Here is an 18,575-nt window from a genome sequence, read left to right as displayed (position 1 = left end):
CAGACTCCAGTCACCCCCAGACTCCAGTCACCCCCAGACTCCAGTCACCCCCAGACTCCAGTCACCCCCAGACTCCAGTCACCCCCAGACTCCAGTCACCCCCAGACTCCAGTCACCCCCAGACTCCAGTCACCCCCAGACTCCAGTCACCCCCAGACTCCAGTCACCCCCAGACTCCAGTCACCCCCAGACTCCAGTCACCCCCAGACTCCAGTCACCCCCAGACTCCAGTCACCCCCAGACTCCAGTCACCCCCAGACTCCAGTCACCCCCAGACTCCAGTCACCCCCAGACTCCAGTCACCCCCAGACTCCAGTCACCCCCAGACTCCAGTCACCCCCAGACTCCAGTCACCCCCAGACTCCAGTCACCCCCAGACTCCAGTCACCCCCAGACTCCAGTCACCCCCAGACTCCAGTCACCCCCAGACTCCAGTCACCCCCAGACTCCAGTCACCCCCAGACTCCAGTCACCCCCAGACTCCAGTCACCCCCAGACTCCAGTCACCCCCAGACTCCAGTCACCCCCAGACTCCAGTCACCCCCAGACTCCAGTCACCCCCAGACTCCAGTCACCCCCAGACTCCAGTCACCCCCAGACTCCAGTCACCCCCAGACTCCAGTCACCCCCAGACTCCAGTCACCCCCAGACTCCAGTCACCCCCAGACTCCAGTCACCCCCAGACTCCAGTCACCCCCAGACTCCAGTCACCCCCAGACTCCAGTCACCCCCAGACTCCAGTCACCCCCAGACTCCAGTCACCCCCAGACTCCAGTCACCCCCAGACTCCAGTCACCCCCAGACTCCAGTCACCCCCAGACTCCAGTCACCCCCAGACTCCAGTCACCCCCAGACTCCAGTCACCCCCAGACTCCAGTCACCCCCAGACTCCAGTCACCCCCAGACTCCAGTCACCCCCAGACTCCAGTCACCCCCAGACTCCAGTCACCCCCAGACTCCAGTCACCCCCAGACTCCAGTCACCCCCAGACTCCAGTCACCCCCAGACTCCAGTCACCCCCAGACTCCAGTCACCCCCAGACTCCAGTCACCCCCAGACTCCAGTCACCCCCAGACTCCAGTCACCCCCAGACTCCAGTCACCCCCAGACTCCAGTCACCCCCAGACTCCAGTCACCCCCAGACTCCAGTCACCCCCAGACTCCAGTCACCCCCAGACTCCAGTCACCCCCAGACTCCAGTCACCGCATCAATATCCCGATTCATGTTCAGAATGTTTGGCTGAGGATTGAAGATAAACCGTTCTTGGTAAAGCCCTGATCCTTGATTTTCCTTGCTTTCCCAGAGCGAGTGGAGCGAATTCCCTGGATCGCTCCGGAGTGTGTCCAGAATGTTAGCAAGTTAAGCCTGGGTGCCGACAAGTGGAGCTTTGGGACGACCGTGCTGGAAATATGCTGCAATGGAGAGGTTCCACTGAGGGAACGAACACTGTCGGAGGTAAAACCGCAACCTGAGCTGGCAAAGAATTCACCCCCCGCTCATCCTCTGTGGAGAGAGTGGGCTGACTGGGCGGTGCAGCAGTGTCCTGGGACATAGTGACAGGAGGGAGGCAGGGTTAAGGCTGCACTCTCTTCCCATGCTTGTAGTGGGCAGAGAAAAAACAGTGAGGTGTTTCCTTTGAGTGAGAATGAGGATCCTTGCCGTGACAGACTGAGTTTCCCTGGGTGGCTGCACTGGTGCGACTGCTGAGCCCCGGAGCAGTTGTTTGTCTGTCCGTCTCAATGATGGAGAGATGGCTTTGTGAGTGCGGGCGTTACCATGTAAAAATCGAGCGGAATACATTCCACCTTTCGGGATAACTTGGAGCCCTGAACGGTGGGGAGGGAGGAATTAGAATGGAAGGTGTTTGAACAACTACACTTGTATGGGAAGTTGCCATGGAAAAAGGAGGTATTGGTGGTGATGGAAGAATGGACGAGGGTATCAGGTGGGAAAGGTCCCTTCAGAAGGGCAGCATGGTGGCACAATGGTTAGCACTGCTGCCCCACAGTGCCAGGGACCCGGGTTCGATTGTGGCTTTGGGTGACTGTGTGGAGTCTGCACATTCTCCCCGTGTCTGCGTGGGTTTCCTCCGGGTGCTCCGGTTTCCTCCCACACTCCAGAGATGTGCGGGTTAGATTGATTGGCCATGCTAAATTACCCCTGAGTGTCAGGGGGGTTTGGCAGGGTAAATGTATGGGGTTACGGGAATAGGGCCTGGGTGGGATTGTGGTTGGTGCAGAGTCGATGGGCTGAATTGCCGCCTCCTGCACTGTAGGGATTCTCAAGGGAGAGCTGGTGAGGATGGCGGTAATGGGGGTGTGATTGGAGTTTGATGGAAATGGCCATGGATACAGTCTTGAATGTGCAGTCGGAGAGTGAGGACAGCAAACAGCACCGTGGATCCGAGAGCGGGAAAGGGTGAGAGCAGAAGTGTGGGAAATGGATCAGACAGAGTCCTGCCAACCGCAATGGAGATGAATCCTCAACTGAGGACAAAGGAAGCTTTATTGGAAACACTGGTATGAAAGACAGCATTGTCAGAACAGGCGACACGGAGAAATAGAGAGAAAGGAAGTGAATTGTTCCAGGAAACGGGGTGTGAGGAAGTGTCTGCAAAGTAGCAATGGGATCCCATGGGCCGAGGGAATATTGATATCCTCTGAAACGAAGATTAGTCAAAGGAAGGAAGCAGAGAGTCCCAGCGATAGGCGATGTGAAGACAGGGTGAGGAGTGAAATTCGAAGCAAGTTGATAGAATTTTCCAATTAGTTTCCAAACTGAAATCAACATTGATATAACCATCAACGGAAATTTCCAGAAAGTCTCAGCAGGTCTGACAGCCTCTGTGGAGAGAGAGTAGAGCCAACGTTTCGAGTCTGGGTGACCCTTCGTCACAACACCTTCTTCTGATTTTGTTTTCTCACAGAAAGAGCGGTTTTACGAGATGAAAGGGAAACTTCCAGAACCTTCCTGCAAGGAACTCGCTGACCTGAACAGCCAGTGCCACAGCTATGAGGCAAACCAACGACCATCCTTCCGGACAATTCTGCGGGAACTCACCATGCTGCAACAGCAAAGTAAGGCATCAAGACCCACCACTCCTTCCTTAGTATGGCTGATTCAGCTGGAGGGGGGAGGCAGTGGAGGCTCGGGTGGGGGGGAAGGAGTGGAGGCTCGGGGGGGCGGGGGGGGAGGAGGCTTGGGCAGGGGGTGGGGGGGGAGTGGAGGCTTGGGGGGGCGGGGGGGTGGAGTGGAGGCTCAGGCGGGGATGAGGGGAGGTGGAGGCTCGGGCGGGGGGGAGGGGAGGTGGAGGCTCGGGCGGGAGGGAGTGGGGGGTGGAAGCTCGGGTGGGGGGGAGGGGGTTGGTGGCTGGGGAGGGTGGGTGGGGGCTCGTGCAGGGGGAAGAAGGGGTGGAGGCTTGGGCGGGGAGAGGGGGGTGGAGGCTCGGGGCAGGGGGTGAAGGCTCGGGTGGGGCGGTAGGGAGTGGAGGCTCGGGAGGAGTGGAGGCTCGACCGGGGGAGGGAGGGGAGTGGGGGCTGGCGGGGGAGAGGGCGAGAGGCTCGGGCGGGGGGGGAGGAGGAGAGGCTCGAGCAGCGGGGAAGGGGGGAGGCTCGGGCAGAGGGGAGGGGTGGCTCGGGTGGTGGAGAAGGGAAGCTCGGGCAGTCGGATGGTGGTCGGGGAGGTTCGGGGGAAGGGGAGGGAGTGGAGGCTCGGATGGGGGGAAGAGGAGGCTCGGGGAGGGCAGAGGCTATGGTGGGGGTGGCACCCTGCCTCCAACAGGCCTTCAGTCAGCCGGCGCTCCCTGTCAGCCGGCGCTCCCTGTCAGCCGGCGCTCCCTGTCAGCCGGCGCTCCCTGTCAGCCGGCGCTCCCTGTCAGCCGGCGCTCCCTGTCAGCCGGCGCTCCCTGTCAGCCAGCGCTCCCTGTCAGCCAGCGCTGACCTGAGCTGCTCCTGATTCTCAGAGCTTTCTGACATCTGCCCATTTCTTCAGCTCAACACAGGAAAATCCAGCAGCGTTGGACTGGTGCAAACTATAGTGAGCTGCTGTGGGGTTTCTGGGTGGGTAAATGGGTGAATTGGAAGTCTTGTTAATGGAAGATCCCTGCAGATTAATAACTGCAAAACGTGATTTTGTTTAGACGGTATGACTGTGATGCAGCCTTTGCTGTGGGGATCTGTATGGTGCTCCGTACACCCAGAGTGGGACTGGTAGATCAAACTTCCAATCAAACTATCGGAATGGGAATGAATCGGAAGGGATTTGCTCAGAATGGGAAAGTTTGCACGCAAACTCTGGTCGAACTGCACTTGGTTTTGTCTCTTCTGTACATGGAAAGGACAATAAAACATTGCTGCAGTGATGTTTGACCCTGTTGGTAATTACGTTCTGCCCCATGCTTCATGCTGCGGATTCAGTTTCCCAGTTCTAATGTTTAATGGCTTTCTGACACCTAGATCCAGACATATCTTGTGAAAATTCAGTGCCAACTGTCTCAGACCCCACGATCTTCCAGAAACGCTACTTGAAGAAAGTCCGAGACCTTGGAGAGGTGAGATTCCTTGCCATTGTATCGCTATCTTTGCACTGAACTGTCGGTGTGTAGCTGTTGTGAGAGGAGTTGAGCCTGGTGTGTTTTTCTGTACAAGGTGACGACGATAATGTACACTGTGCTCTGACAGCGAGGTGTACTGACTTTCTGAATGCTGAATTCACTCACCACTTGGTCCAGTTACAGAACAGAGTGAGGTTCAGTCCCTCCCATCTCTCACCTCAACCTCTGCTTCTGCCTGGAACAGAAACCGGCACAAAGCTAGTTCTTGTCTTTTTTTTCTCATGTGAATTTTGAAGTCCTTGTTGAAGGACTTTTTTATAGACCATGATGTGGAGATGCCGGCGTTGGACTGGGGTAAACACAGTAAGAAGTCTAACAACACCAGGTTAAAGTCCAACAGGTTTATTTGGTATCAAAAGCCACTAGCTTTCGGAACAGGCTGTCCCTTCGTCAGGTGGGTGGGAGTTCTGATCACAGTTTCTGCTTGCCTGGATGTGCAAAATCTCACTAGCTGTCCTGTCTGGAGACAATACACATCTCTTTAACCTGTGCTTAATGCTCTCTCCACTCACATTGTCTGTACCTTTAAGACTTGATTAGCTGTAAAGACTCACATTCCAATCATTATTCATGTAAATTGAGTTTGTGTCTTTGTGCCCTGTTTGTGATCAGAACTCCCACCCACCTGACGAAGGAACAGCCTGTTCCGAAAGCTAGTGGCTTTTGCCACCAAATAAACCTGTTGGACTTTAACCTGGTGTTGTGAGACTTCTTACTGTTTTATAGACCAGTCAGCCTGACTGGTAGTGGGGAAAATTCATTGTCCATTATCAAGGATTTTATAGCAGAGCATTTCGAAAACAGTGGCAGAATCGGATAGAATCAACATGGATTTACAAAAGGGAAATCATGTTTGACAAATCTCCTGGAGTTGTTTGAGGATGTAGCTCATAGAGTTGATGAGGGGGAGCCAGTGGATGCGGTTTAGTTGGACTTTCGGAAGGCTTTGGCGTGTGAAATTGAAGCGCCTGGGATTGGGGGTAGTGCTTTGAGATGGATAGAAAACTGGTTGGCAGACAGGAAGCAAAGAGTAGGAATAAACGGGTCTTTTTCCAAATGACAGGCAGTGACTCGAGGGGAGGGGAGTGGATTGCTCTCTGATTCGAGTGTTCCAAGGTCAGGTGGAATGAATTCTGATGTGGAGTTGAGTTCCCTGGACTTTTCCCATCGCAGTGTGCACCATCTTTAGTAACATCACCTCCACTGCATCTTCAACACTTGTTCCATTTCTTACAGCAGCCATCCTGTGGCCGCCTTGAGGGATATAGAATCATAGAATCCCTACAGTGCAGAAGGAGGCCACTTGGCTCATCGAGCCTGCACTGACCAGAATCCAGCCCAGGCCTTGTATATCCCTGTAACTCCAAGTATTAGCTAGTAACCACTGCTAGTCCCCCTGATACTAAGGGGCAATTTAGCACGGCCAATGCACCTAATCGGCTGTGGGAGGAAACCAGAGCACCCGGAGGAAACCCACGCAGACACGGGGAGAACGTGCAAACTCCACACAGACAGTGACCCAAGCTGGGAATCGAACCCGGGTCCCTAGCGCTGTGAGGCAGCAGTGCTAACCACTGTGCCGCCCCTAAACATATTGAATCTGGAGCACTGTTTGGGTGCATTATGTTCTTTGGGACCTGAATCTACTGCAATTGGAGTGTGATTGAGGCAAAATGATTTCACCAAGGATCTATAGAATCAGTAAACCAAAGAGGATTTACCTTGTGTCTGTCCAGATACTAATGCAGATGTGAATGGTCAGTGTCACTGTGTAAAGAAGGGTTCTTGTATCAGAGTACAATAATGGTGCCTGTACTTAGTAGAACGATGTTTAAGCTGCATTGACCACAGAGTCTTTTCAGGCTGGATATCGGGAACCAGCCACACTGGCTGTGTCTCAGTAACCAGCGACACTGGCTGGGTATCAGTAACCAGCCACACTGGCTGGGTATCAGTGAGTGTGTTTGAGCTGCCATGTGGCTGAGAGCCACTGGGCTGTAACAGATTTCCAATCCTGCTCCCTGTGCAGTGAGAGCTACTCCGTCCTGTCTGTCTGAGTGTGGGGATGTTGTACGTGAGATTAACTCTGGCTGTGACATGCATCCTGGGCAATGGTCTGGGCTGCAGGAGGAAGCAGGCGTTGCTGAGACAGTATCACGTGGCCTATGTGTGGGGAGCAATGGGGAAGGGATTGGACAGAGGCAGCGATATGTGAAGCTGTACAACTTTGCTTTGTTTTAGGGCCATTTTGGCAAAGTGGGCCTGTATATCTATGACCCGTTTAACGATGGCACGGGGGAGGTTGTGGCTGTGAAATCCTTGAAGTCCGAGTGCAGCGAAGAACTCCACACGAGCTGGACCCGGGAGATTGAGATTCTGAAAACCCTGTACCACGACAACATCGTCAAGTACAAAGGCAGCAGCAGTGAGCAAGGTAACCTCGGGAGGCAGCCGGGATTTGATTTCGATTTGATTTATTTTTGTCACATGTATTAACATATTAACAACACAGTGAAAAGTATTGTTTCTTGCACGCTATACAGACAAAGCATACCATTCATAGAGAAGAAAAGGAGAGAGTGCAGAATGTAGTGTTACAGTCATAGCTAGGGGTGTAGAGAAAGATCAACTTAATGCGAGGTAAGTCCATTCAAAAGTCTGACAGCAGCAGGGAAGAAGCTGTTCTTGAGTCGGTTGGTACGTGACCTCAGACTTTTGTATCTTTTTCCCGACAGAAGAAGGTGGAAGAGAGAATGTCTGGGGTGCGTGGGGTCCTTAATTATGCTGGCTGCTTTGCTGTGGCAGTGAGAAGTGTAGACAGTCAGTGGATGGGAGGCTGGTTTGCGTGATGGATTGGGCTACATTCATGACCGTTTGTAGTTTCTTGCGGTGTTGGGCAGAGCAGGAGCCCAGACCAAGCTGTGATCCAACCAGAAATAATGCTTTCTATGGTGCATCTGTAAAAGTTGGTGAGAGTCGTAGCTGACATGCCAAATTTCCTTAGTCTCCTGAGAAAGTAATGCCAACCGCTATTGACCCTCAATATTAAACTCAGCACCGGTTTAGGAGTAATCCCACTGCCCATGTTGTAGCGGAAAGCCTGGAGTGCAGAACAGGGCAGCATTTCTGGTGCTGTAACCCACGCTGGCTGTAACCCCAAAACAGTAACTCGATCTGCTCCCTAAGGAACAAAACAAACTTGCTTTTATTGGGTATCATTAACATCCTCGACATCCAAACACGCCTCAGAGTCACTTAAATTATCGTCATTTGTTAAGAGTTTAAAGTTTATTGGTGTCACAAGTAGGCTTATATTAACACCGCAATGAAGTTACTGTGAAAATCCCCTAGTCACCACACTCTGGCACCTGTTCGGGTACACTGAGGGAGAATTTAGCATGGCCAATGCACCTATAACCAGCATGTCTTTTGGACTGTGGGAGGAAACCGGAGCACCCGGAGGAAACCCACGCAGACACGGAGAGAATGTGCAAACTCCACCCAGACAATGACACAAGCCGGGAATCAAATCCGGGTCCCTGGTGCTGAGAGGCAGCAGTGTTAACTCACTGTGCCACCGATATCCCACACACTGGATGAATAAACGGGTGATACTGTTTGAAGAAGGAATGCTGTCCAAATCCTGAGAGAAAGTGTTAAAAAGGGAAGAATTAAAAAGGGAAGACAAGGCTGAGATAAATATAAATCAGAAAGTGACTGAAGTAAACAGCAGCTAAAATAAAGAAGGCATTGGAAAGCTCCCTAGATAAATACATCTAATAGACAGTGCCAGTGGAAAGCAGCAACTGCAGACAGTGAGGGGATGTTTGTTGTACATGGATAGTTACATTCCAGAAAACTAACACTGGGTGGCACAGTGGTTAGCACTGCTGTCTAACAGCGCCAGGGACCTGGGTTCAATTCCGGCCACGGGTCACTGTCTGTGCAGAGTCTGCACGTTCTCCCCCGTGTCTGCGTGGGTTTCCTCCAGGTGCTCCAGTTTCCTCCCACACTCCAAAGATGTGCGGATTAGGTAGATTGGCCATGCTAAATTGACCCTAGTGTCAGGAGGATTAACAGGATAATATGTGGGGTTTACGGGAATAGGGCCTGGGTGGGATTGTGGTCGGTGCAGACTCAATGGGCTGAATGGCCTCCATCTGCAGTGTAGGGATTCTATGGATTCTATTCTTCTGTGGCAGAGGGTGAAAACCCAAAAAACTGTCATTGACCAAATAGCTGAAGGAAAGACTGGAAAGGGAATGAGAAGGACATTGGTTGATCTGTGTTTCTGCCTCTCCTGGTTTCCCCGATGCACAGTGAAGCTGTAGAATCGATCCAGGCGTTTGCTTCCAGCTGTTGAATGATGATGGCGGGGGAGGGAGGGGGGGGGGTTGCAAACCAGGATCTCAAAACACACACATCCTTCAAATTGCAGAACTCCACCGGAGACCGTCAGAGATTAGATTAAAACAAAAGAGCTGCACGTAGGTCTGGAGGAGGGTTTGAGCACCGGACACGGAGTGAAGCAATCTGTGTGACCTTCCTGAATCGAGTGCACTCTAACCTTGCAGCGCTTTGCTACATCCAAGTTGCTATCTTGATGTAAGCTGCTGTTGTGAACTCGGACAAATCGGACCTTTAGGCTGAGTGTTTGCTTTGCTGTGTTTTCAGGAGGTCAGATTGTACAGCTGATTATGGAGTACCTGCCTCTGGGCAGCCTGAGGGATTACCTCCCAAAGCACACTGTCGGACTTGGACAGCTCCTGCTCTTTGCAAGGCAGATTTGTCAGGTAAAAATACACACTGGATCTTTGTTTCCTTTGAGTAAATACCCCAAATCTCTCCATACTGAGTGATGCTGGTGTGTTGCATTGTGTTGCTATACTGCCCTGTCCAGATGGCACCATCACTGCGGTGGACTCCAGGGAAATTCTTGCCAGAGAGGATTGAGCAAAAAACTCCACAACAATTGATGAAAACCGACACCTCCAGTGTTCAGTCCCAGCCTGTCAGTGCCGTTAGCTAACATTGCAGCAATGCAGGAACTGTACACAGAGTGTGACACCAAGTGTGCCAGAACAGAGATCCCTCGACCTGGCCTCACTTTCTCACGCGAGTGGACAGGTCTTTGACCCTTGCTCTCTGTGTCTTTCGTTCAGGGCATGTCCTACCTACAATCCCAGCGTTACGTGCACCGTGACCTGGCTGCAAGAAACGTACTGGTGGAAAATGAGAATGTGGTGAAGATTGGAGACTTTGGGCTTGCCAAGGCCATCCCAGAACACCAGGACTACTACCGAGTGAAGGATGATGGAGACAGCCCTGTTTTCTGGTGAGTCCCTGCACAGCAACATGGAGCAGTGGGTGGGGTAAACGCTGAGTGGGGGTGGGGGAATCGCGGGATGGTTTGTGGAGCCGGGGGAATCGCGGGGCGGTTTGTGGGGGTGGGGGGATCGCGGGGCGGTTTGTGGGGGTGGGGGAATCGCGGGATGGTTTGTGGAGCCGGGGGAATCGCGGGGCGGTTTGTGGGGGTGGGGGGATCGCGGGGCGGTTTGTGGGGGTGGGGGAATCGCGGGATGGTTTGTGGAGCCGGGGGAATCGCGGGGCGGTTTGTGGGGGTGGGGGAATGGCGAGTGTCTGTTCTCTGAGCAAATACCAAGCTCTCTGTTGTTCATGGTGAGATTTGACAGCGGAGCGGGAAGAGGAGCCGGTTTCATTCCTGAGTTGTGTGTTCACCAGAGCCAACGTGAGGAGCTACAGGGAGCTGTGATTCTTCACCCCCCCTGGCAGTTGTGTTAATGACTGACTGTCGCTGTGACTCAGAAAGCTCGATTAGTGCTCTTGTGTCTTGCTTCAGGTACGCTGTGGACTGCCTCAAGGAAGGAAAGTTCAATTTTGCCTCTGATGTTTGGTCATTTGGAGTTACGTTGTACGAGCTTCTCACATTCTGTGAAGCCCGCCAGAGCCCACCTGCGGTAAGTCTTCTTGCCCTTCCCCTCCTCAAGTTCAAGCACACGCTCACTCCCTCATGCTCGTTCCCCCTCGCGCTCTCCCGCTCCCCCTCGCCCGCCCGCTCCCCCTCACGCTCGCCCGCCCGCTCTTTGCTATTGCCGGTTCTCTGTATGAGTGCCATGATCTGGTGCTGTTTGTCCTGTGAGATGTGGGCTATCTGAATGATGGAGAATAATGTAACTTTGATCTGGTCAGTGAGATGGCTTCAGAACCTGAGTGAGATGCACTGTGCCATTAACGGACGCACATTGGTCCCACTGCATCGCCAATGTGCTGCCTGTGGTAACTGTGAAGGGTGCGGCACCAGCCAGAACATTTTCTACAGCAAGGTGACCCTGCCGCTGTGGCAGGGAGCGGGATCCAGGTGTCGCTGTGCACAGCACACGTTGTAGCTCCTCTCTCCGTCTGCACACTCTGCCACACGGTTTCAGTTTGTGTAGCTGGCATGTTTGCTGTTGACGATTCCGTTTGAAAGAGTTCCTTTAACTTTGTTGGAACGAGGTTAGTTCTGTGACTTATTTGGGTGTTTTCAACCATTCTCCTTAGAAATTTATTGAGATGATTGGAGTGACACATGGACAGATGACCGTGGTACGACTGATTGATCTGCTGGAGAGGGGCCAGCGTTTGCCTTGTCCAAAGTCCTGTCCCTTAGAGGTAAGATCAGAAAACTGTTTCCATATTCCTGTTAGTCGGTTCTCCCCATGTCTCAAATTCTGTCACATTATGCTCACTATTTCCCTTCCAGCAAGATTATTAATTAGTCCTTTTTCATCACACAAATCTAAAACAGCGCGATCCCCAGTGGATTCTTCAACATTCTGCTCCAGAAACCCACCACATACACCAGGAATTCTCCATCCACAGCACTAGCGCAAATTTGGTTTCCCGGGTCTGTGTGTAGATCGCAGATTGCCATTATTACTGCATTACCCGCGTTAGACACAGCTCGAATTTGCTGATTTATGCTGCGTGCAACATTACCACTGCAGTTTGATGATCGGCAAACGACTCCCATCATTGCTTGTTGTCCCTTGCTGTTTCCCAACTCCAGCCAAACTGACTCTACATCTTGAACCTTGGAGCAAAGATCCTCTCTCGCTAATATACTGATCTTGTCCCTTATTAATAGCGCTACCCCACCTCCTTTTCCTTTTAGACTGTCCTTCCTAAATGATGAATATTTAGTTCCTGGTCTTGGCCACCTTGCCTCTGACATGGTGATTATTCCAGACCCATTTACCTCCATTTGGGCCTTGAAATCATCTCCCTTGTGGTAAATGCCCGTTCTGCATTCTCATCCTATTTGATGCTTCACTTAGTCTGCCTTCTAACTTTGCTTACTGCTTTTAGAGTCAGAGTCCTAGAGGTTTACAGCATGGAAACAGGCCCTTCAGCCCAACTTGTCCATGCCGCCCTTTTTTTTTAAACCCCTACTACTCTTGGTAGCAGTTTTGTCTCTTCCCAATCTGAGCAAGTTCCCATCTCCCTCCCAATCTAGTTTAATCCCTCGCTAGCAACGCTAGCAAACCTCCCTGCGAGAATGTTTGTTCTAGTCCTGCTCAGGTACGATCCGTCCACTTTCTGCCCCAGAACCAACCCCAATGCCTCAGAAATCTGACGCGCCCCCTCCCGCACCGATTGGACGTATAGCTGGAGAACAGATCAATTCTATCCCAAGCACGGGGAGCAATCCTGACTTTACTTCAGATTGTTTTCTTTAACTCTCTGGAACCTGCCTTCGGGACCCTGGTACCTTTTAAGTGTGACCGACTGGGTGAGGGGAATGGGCAGCTTGTTTTAAATTCCGCAGTTTCATTGCCCCCTCTCCTCGAGGACGAACAACGTGTCCACCTGAAGAATCTGTAGAAAGAGGCTTTTAGTTTTCCCAAACACGGGTGAAGTCACCATTGCAACCAATCCTGTTCCACATCAACTGTACAGGAAACAACCCAAAAGCTGATGAATATTTGCTGGAGTTTGTTTCTGTTAGATTCACTATCCCCAGTGTCCGATGCAGATGTATCTGTTGTGGATGTGGGAGTGGGGAGGTCAGGTACTCTCGGTTGTTTCACGTGGGCAGTGTTCATCTTCTCCCTGGCAGCTCAGTGGATGTTTCCTGAGTGGGTCCCAGGCCGGTGCTGAGCTGGTGCGGATCCCAGTCAGAGCAACACTCGCAGTCGCACAGCCAGCCTGACTGTAGCGATGAGTCTGTTAATGCCAGGATTTTCAGTCCTGAGTGATGTTCACCCTCTCGTACTGCAGAGGGTGACTGATGGGTCAGAGAATGACTAGCTGCTGCTGACTGAGTGCCAAGGTTATCAGATGGTATCCAGGGTCGCTGTGCAGTAATAGGTTGTATCTCCATGACAGGAAGGGGATCAGAAGATGACTGGCTGTAAAGGGGTCCCACCCAAAGCATCAGCTTGTGTCGGGGGAGGAAAATGCTTGCCTTTTCTCCGTTGTTTATTGAGGAATGAAGCTGACTCTCTTTTCCTCTCGCCCTCTCCCCAGGTTTACCAGCTGATGAACAAATGTTGGGAGTCGGATCCAGCTCAGCGACCCACGTTCGAGGAACTGATTCCATTCTTCCAGAAGCTTTTTGAAAGATACAAGATGATTGAAACTTCAAACATCCTGCAAAAGTTATAAACACCCATCCCTCTCAATGTCCTCTCTGTGTCCCCCCTTCCCTCCCTCTCTGTCTCCCCCTTCCCTCAGTGGAACTGATTCGCTTCAGATCAGCCATGATCTTGTTGAATGGCGGGGCAGGCTCGAGGGGCTAGATGGCCTACTCCTGCTCCTATTTCTTATGTTCTTATGTTCCCTCCCTCCCTCTCTGTCTCTCTCTTTCCCCTCTCTCTCTCTTTCCCCTCTCTCTCTCTTTCCCCTCTCTCTCTCTTTCCCCTCGCTCTCTCTTTCCCCTCGTTCTCTCTTTCCCCTCGCTCTCTCTTTCCCCTCGCTCTCTCTTTCCCCTCGCTCTCTCTTTCCCCTCGCTCTCTCTTTCCCCTCGCTCTCTCTTTCCCCTCGCTCTCTCTTTCCCCTCGCTCTCTCTTTCCCCTCGCTCTCTCTTTCCCCTCGCTCTCTCTTTCCCCTCTCTCTTTCCCCTCTCTCTTTCCCCTCTCTCTTTCCCCTCTCTCTTTCCCCTCTCTCTTTCCCCTCTCTCTTTCCCCTCTCTCTTTCCCCTCTCTCTTTCCCCTCTCTCTTTCCCCTCTCTCTTTCCCCTCTCTCTTTCCCCTCTCTCTTTCCCCTCTCTCTTTCCCCTCTCTCTTTCCCCTCTCTCTTTCCCCTCTCTCTTTCCCCTCTCTCTTCCCCCCCCCCTCTCCCCCTTTCTCTGTTGGGAGTTTGAGTCTGTTCTGAAATAGGGGAAATCAGATATATATATATATAGACATTTCCCTTTTGCTTTGCATTTAATATCAACCAGAATATTTACCCTGTGCAGAATGGCAATGGCTTTTCTCTCACTGTGAAGGATGCCTCTTGGCACCTTTGAGTCTCTGACCCTCTGGATGAAGTTTAATCCGATATAAATGTACTCTTTGGTGTAATCTCTTGCCGCTGTGATTACAGCAAGATTATTTTCAGAATAAGTTTGAAAATCCAGCCATGCCTCAGTCCAGTGACAGTCTGACTGCTTTACTCGATATTGTTTTAACATTACAGATGTTGGGTCTTGTTAGTCAGTGCCAATAGATCTGTGCATTTTGCACATTTCTGATTTACTGAACGGTTTTTTTTTATTTTGTTCATTCCCGGGATGTGGGTTCAGCGGCAAGTCATTGAATTTGTCCCTCTGCAGCTTAAACACCTTAGCTCAGCGCTTCAGTCCATGACGAGGTACTCGGAGCTGTCCTGTCCACTGAATGTGGAGATGCCGGCGTTGGACTGGGGTAAACACAGTAAGAAGTTTAACAACACCAGGTTAAAGTCCAACAGGTTTAGTTGGTAGCAAAAGCCACACAAGCTTTCGGAGCTGCAAGCCCCTTCTTCAGGTGAGTGGGAATTCTGTTCACAAACAGGGCATATAAAGACACAAACTCAATTTACATGAATAATGGTTGGAATGCGAATACTTACAACTAATCAAGTCTTTAAGAAACAAAACAATGTGAGTGGAGAGAGCATCAAGACAGGCTAAAAAGATGTGTATTGTCTCCAGACAAGACAGCCAGTGAAACTCTGTGGGAGTTACAAATAGTGTGCCATGAACCCAATATCCCGGTTGAGGCCGTCCTCGTGTGTGCGGAACTTGGCTATCAGTTTCTGCTCAGCGACTCTGCGCCATCGTGTGTCGCGAAGGCCGCCTTGGAGAACGCTTACCCGAATATCAGAGGCCGAATGCCCGTGACCGCTGAAGTGCTCCCCAACAGGAAGAGAACATGGTGATTGTCGCTGCGACAACGGATGAATGAACACCGCTCGACAATCACCAGGCAAGACTGTTCTCTTCCTGTTGGGGAGCACTTCAGCGGTCACGGGCATTCGGCCTCTGATATTCGGGTAAGCGTTCTCCAAGGCGGCCTTCGCGACACACGACGGCGCAGAGTCGCTGAGCAGAAACTGATAGCCAAGTTCCGCACACACGAGGACGGCCTCAACCGGGATATTGGGTTCATGGCACACTATTTGTAACCCCCACAGAGTTTCACTGGCTGTCTTGTCTGGAGACAATACACATCTTTTTAGCCTGTCTTGATGCTCTCTCCACTCACATTGTTTTGTTTCTTAAAGACTTGATTAGTTGTAAGTATTCGCATTCCAACCATTATTCATGTAAATTGAGTTTGTGTCTTTATATGCCCTGTTTGTGAACAGAATTCCCACTCACCTGAAGAAGGGGCTTGCAGCTCCGAAAGCTTGTGTGGCTTTTGCTACCAAATAAACCTGTTGGACTTTAACCTGGTGTTGTTAAACTTCTTACTCTGTCCACTGAAGCCAGGAAACTGGACATGGATGTTCTCCCTGAACTGGGTGGTGGGCGGGTGGAACCTTGTGCCAAACCAAGCTGCCTGCGTTACCATAGGTACTGAACCATCAGCGTTCCTTACGATGGCTGGTGATGAGAGGAGGCAGGGGAGAGGTGGCTGATCTTAAACACGATGCTTTCACCTGGCAGTGATGGGATCAGTCCCTTCCTCTATGTTTGTGATTGCCATTCGTACTATTGACCGAGGTGTTCCTGCACACACTGTCCCACCGCATCCCTTCTATTGGTATTTACACACTTTATATCCCGTGACGGTGACATTTGGAGGATACAGATCTTGGTGCCAGTACTAAAGTGAAGATTACGGATGATGAATTGTGGCGTTAGCCTGATGCAACTAATGTTTCAAACAGGATCCACTCATGAGGGAAACAGTTTGGAAGGAATTACCGAGCTTGGTGGATGGCAGTGAACTGCATTAATATTATTTTAAAACATTTACAATGATCTTCAGTGGGTACAGTTGTATTTCTGCTCAAGTTTCACTGTCATTGCTCCATCCAATTCACTCACTCTGAGAAAAGCAGATTTCCCATTGAATGGTTTTCGATTTTTTTTTGTTTTCAATCTGGCTGCCTCCTGGACCATCAGGACCTGGTTGTTTGTCGGTTCCTCGGGGTGTTGGGACTGCTCAGACTTTGGATGTGATGGCAGCTCTGCAGCGAGTGACCGATTTCAGTGAACCTCGGGGGGGGTGAGCCACATCGCTGTCAAGCAGCCTGAGCCACGAGGGGCGATTCCACAAAGCCATGCACTTTCCTGCACGGTGAGTTTGATTGGGGGCTTTGGAGAATGCGGAGAGGGTGCAAGTACATGACTGCAGCATGGACCTCGGGGCCAACCGTTTTCCAAGACAACCCAGCTCCAGACTTTGAGCTGCTGATGTTTCACCTTGTTCATCGTGTCTTCTCAGAGATGCAAAAAAAAAAAACGCGAATGCTGTATGACTGCACTTTGGATTAGATTTGACAGAGCAGAGACTGAGAAGCCATTATTAACCTTCCATCTTTAAGGAGCAAACCATGCAGGATGATGGTGAGTTTGCTGAAACGGGTGGGAGTGAGAAACTCTGACCTAATTCTCTCCAGCCCAAGCACACTGACAGGCGTCATTCAGACTGTGAGAGGGGTTCAGATTTGCATCACCCTATCGCTGAACAGGCAAGAAGACCTGAACTGAAGAGGACAGCAATGTAAATAGATGGTTTGAACTGGACTAAAGATATATATCAAATACCAAAAAAAAACTGTTTCTGGGACTTTTGAAAAACTCTTCTCGGTTATATATATTAATTGTGATTTGTCTGTGATGGGGATAAAGTATGCCATGTTATTATTTGCAGAATAATACCTGATCAGCTTACTGGTGAAGTCGTATCATTCTTATAAGTTCACAGTGATGGGGAGAGCTTCCTCTGATTTGGATTCCTGGGTGTGTGTCTCTGTCACTCTTATTGATCTTTACATATTTGCACTTTCTAAACAGGATCGGGCAAGATTAAATCTTTGTCTGTCCCACTTTTCCTTCTCCGAGCAAGCATTGACCTTCTGGTCAGCGACAATGATTGAATTGTCCAGGAACGAGATTGAAAATATTATTTGTCCGTGTCTGTCGGTCTGTGTATTCAGTGTTGTCTGAAGTCCTTTATCTGTTGCACCCTTACTGGAGTTGCATCTGACTTTCCCTGCATCACCTATTTATTCAGAATTGAACTGCAGTCAACTTAATTCCATTTGATGGATTGCATTAAAGGAGTTTTGCCAGTTATGCTTTTGAATGAGAATATTCATAACTTAACAGCGGAAGAACTTGCTGTCTTCAGCCTGATTGTTTACTGTCTCGTAGTGTGTGTGTGAGTGTGTGAGTGTGTGAGTGTGTGAGTGTGTGAGTGTGTGTGAGTGTGTGTGAGTGTGTGTGTGTGTGTGTGAGTGAGTGTGTGTGTGTGAGTGAGTGTGTGTGTGTGTGTGAGTGTGTGAGTGTGTGAGTGTGTGAGTGTGTGAGTGTGTGTGAGTGTGTGTGAGTGTGTGTGTGTGTGTGTGAGTGAGTGTGTGTGTGTGAGTGAGTGTGTGTGTGTGAGTGAGTGTGTGTGTGTGAGTGAGTGTGTGTGTGTGAGTGAGTGTGTGTGTGTGAGTGTGTGTGTGTGTGAGTGTGTGTGTGTGTGTGAGTGAGTCCCTCCCTCCCAGGAGACAACCTAGTTCAGACTTTGCAGGTTTCACACTTGTCCTCCTTCCTTTATCTGCCCATGGACGCTGTGCTTCATTCCTGAAACACAATTTGTCAGCTCAGATATGAGAAGAATATTTTTTTAGTGACGTATGCATCTCCTCACCACACTGTGAGCATCCTATCCACTCTGTGTGAAACTAATATCACCAGAACCCCCTTATCTTGGACCTATGCTTTGTACTTTTTGAAAGAGATTGTATTTCGTTTGTTTTTTTTTTGTTAATGTTTAAAAGGAATCTTTTAATTGCACAAGTGGGGAAGGAATTCCATATATATTGCCAAACATTGAATCTATTGAGTGTTAAAGTGGAGTGAGTTTTTATTCTTGTACTGTCAGATATGACAGCATTGTTTAGGTTAAATTATGCTCCCAATAATTAAGGGAAATTGGGATGTGAAATTAAAAATCCATTTTATCTGGACTACATGTAAATATTTATTTGCTATGCTTTTGAAATAAGTTCACGGTTTTTCCTGCAGTTTTATATTTTATTTTGATATTTGGGTGCAGTATTCCCACACCATGGGGGGCGGGGGAAGAAAACTTCAGTGGGGATAATAACGGATCCGGGTCCAATAATTTGGAGCCCAAGGTTGGCAGGGAAAACAGTATCTGAACGATGGACTTCCTTCAGAGAAGAGAGAATTGAAGCACAGTTAAGGCATATTCCCTCTAACAAATTCAGAGCTCCCTGGATGGCAAATTAAGATGAGTGAATAAAAAGTGTGTT

At 50.3% G+C, this 18,575-nt stretch overlaps 1 protein-coding gene across 4 annotated transcripts in view; it reads left to right on the top strand.

Moving 5' to 3' along the window:
- Positions 1–18,266, top strand: part of LOC144507738 (non-receptor tyrosine-protein kinase TYK2-like) — a 111,895-nt gene extending 93,629 nt beyond the window's left edge. For 2 of the 4 annotated variants that reach the window (XM_078234992.1, XM_078234993.1), the window contains exons 16-25: positions 1,305–1,456; positions 2,928–3,078; positions 4,456–4,550; positions 6,855–7,047; positions 9,288–9,406; positions 9,776–9,948; positions 10,474–10,591; positions 11,175–11,285; positions 13,143–14,496; positions 15,567–18,266. In XM_078234992.1, the coding sequence (XP_078091118.1) occupies positions 1,305–1,456; positions 2,928–3,078; positions 4,456–4,550; positions 6,855–7,047; positions 9,288–9,406; positions 9,776–9,948; positions 10,474–10,591; positions 11,175–11,285; positions 13,143–13,280 (1,250 nt within the window). In that variant the 3' untranslated portion in view covers positions 13,281–14,496; positions 15,567–18,266. Of the gene's footprint in view, positions 1–1,304; positions 1,457–2,927; positions 3,079–4,455; positions 4,551–6,854; positions 7,048–9,287; positions 9,407–9,775; positions 9,953–10,473; positions 10,592–11,174; positions 11,286–13,142; positions 14,497–15,566 lie in introns of those variants that run through there. The other 2 variants (XM_078234994.1, XM_078234995.1) reach the window with 2 other exon arrangements.
- Positions 18,267–18,575: the final 309 nt, after the last annotated feature.

This window comes from Mustelus asterias, chromosome 19 (assembly GCF_964213995.1).
Source record: "Mustelus asterias chromosome 19, sMusAst1.hap1.1, whole genome shotgun sequence".
NCBI classification, from domain to species: Eukaryota; Metazoa; Chordata; class Chondrichthyes; order Carcharhiniformes; family Triakidae; genus Mustelus; species Mustelus asterias.
This window is presented reverse-complemented; position numbering and strand designations above follow the sequence as displayed.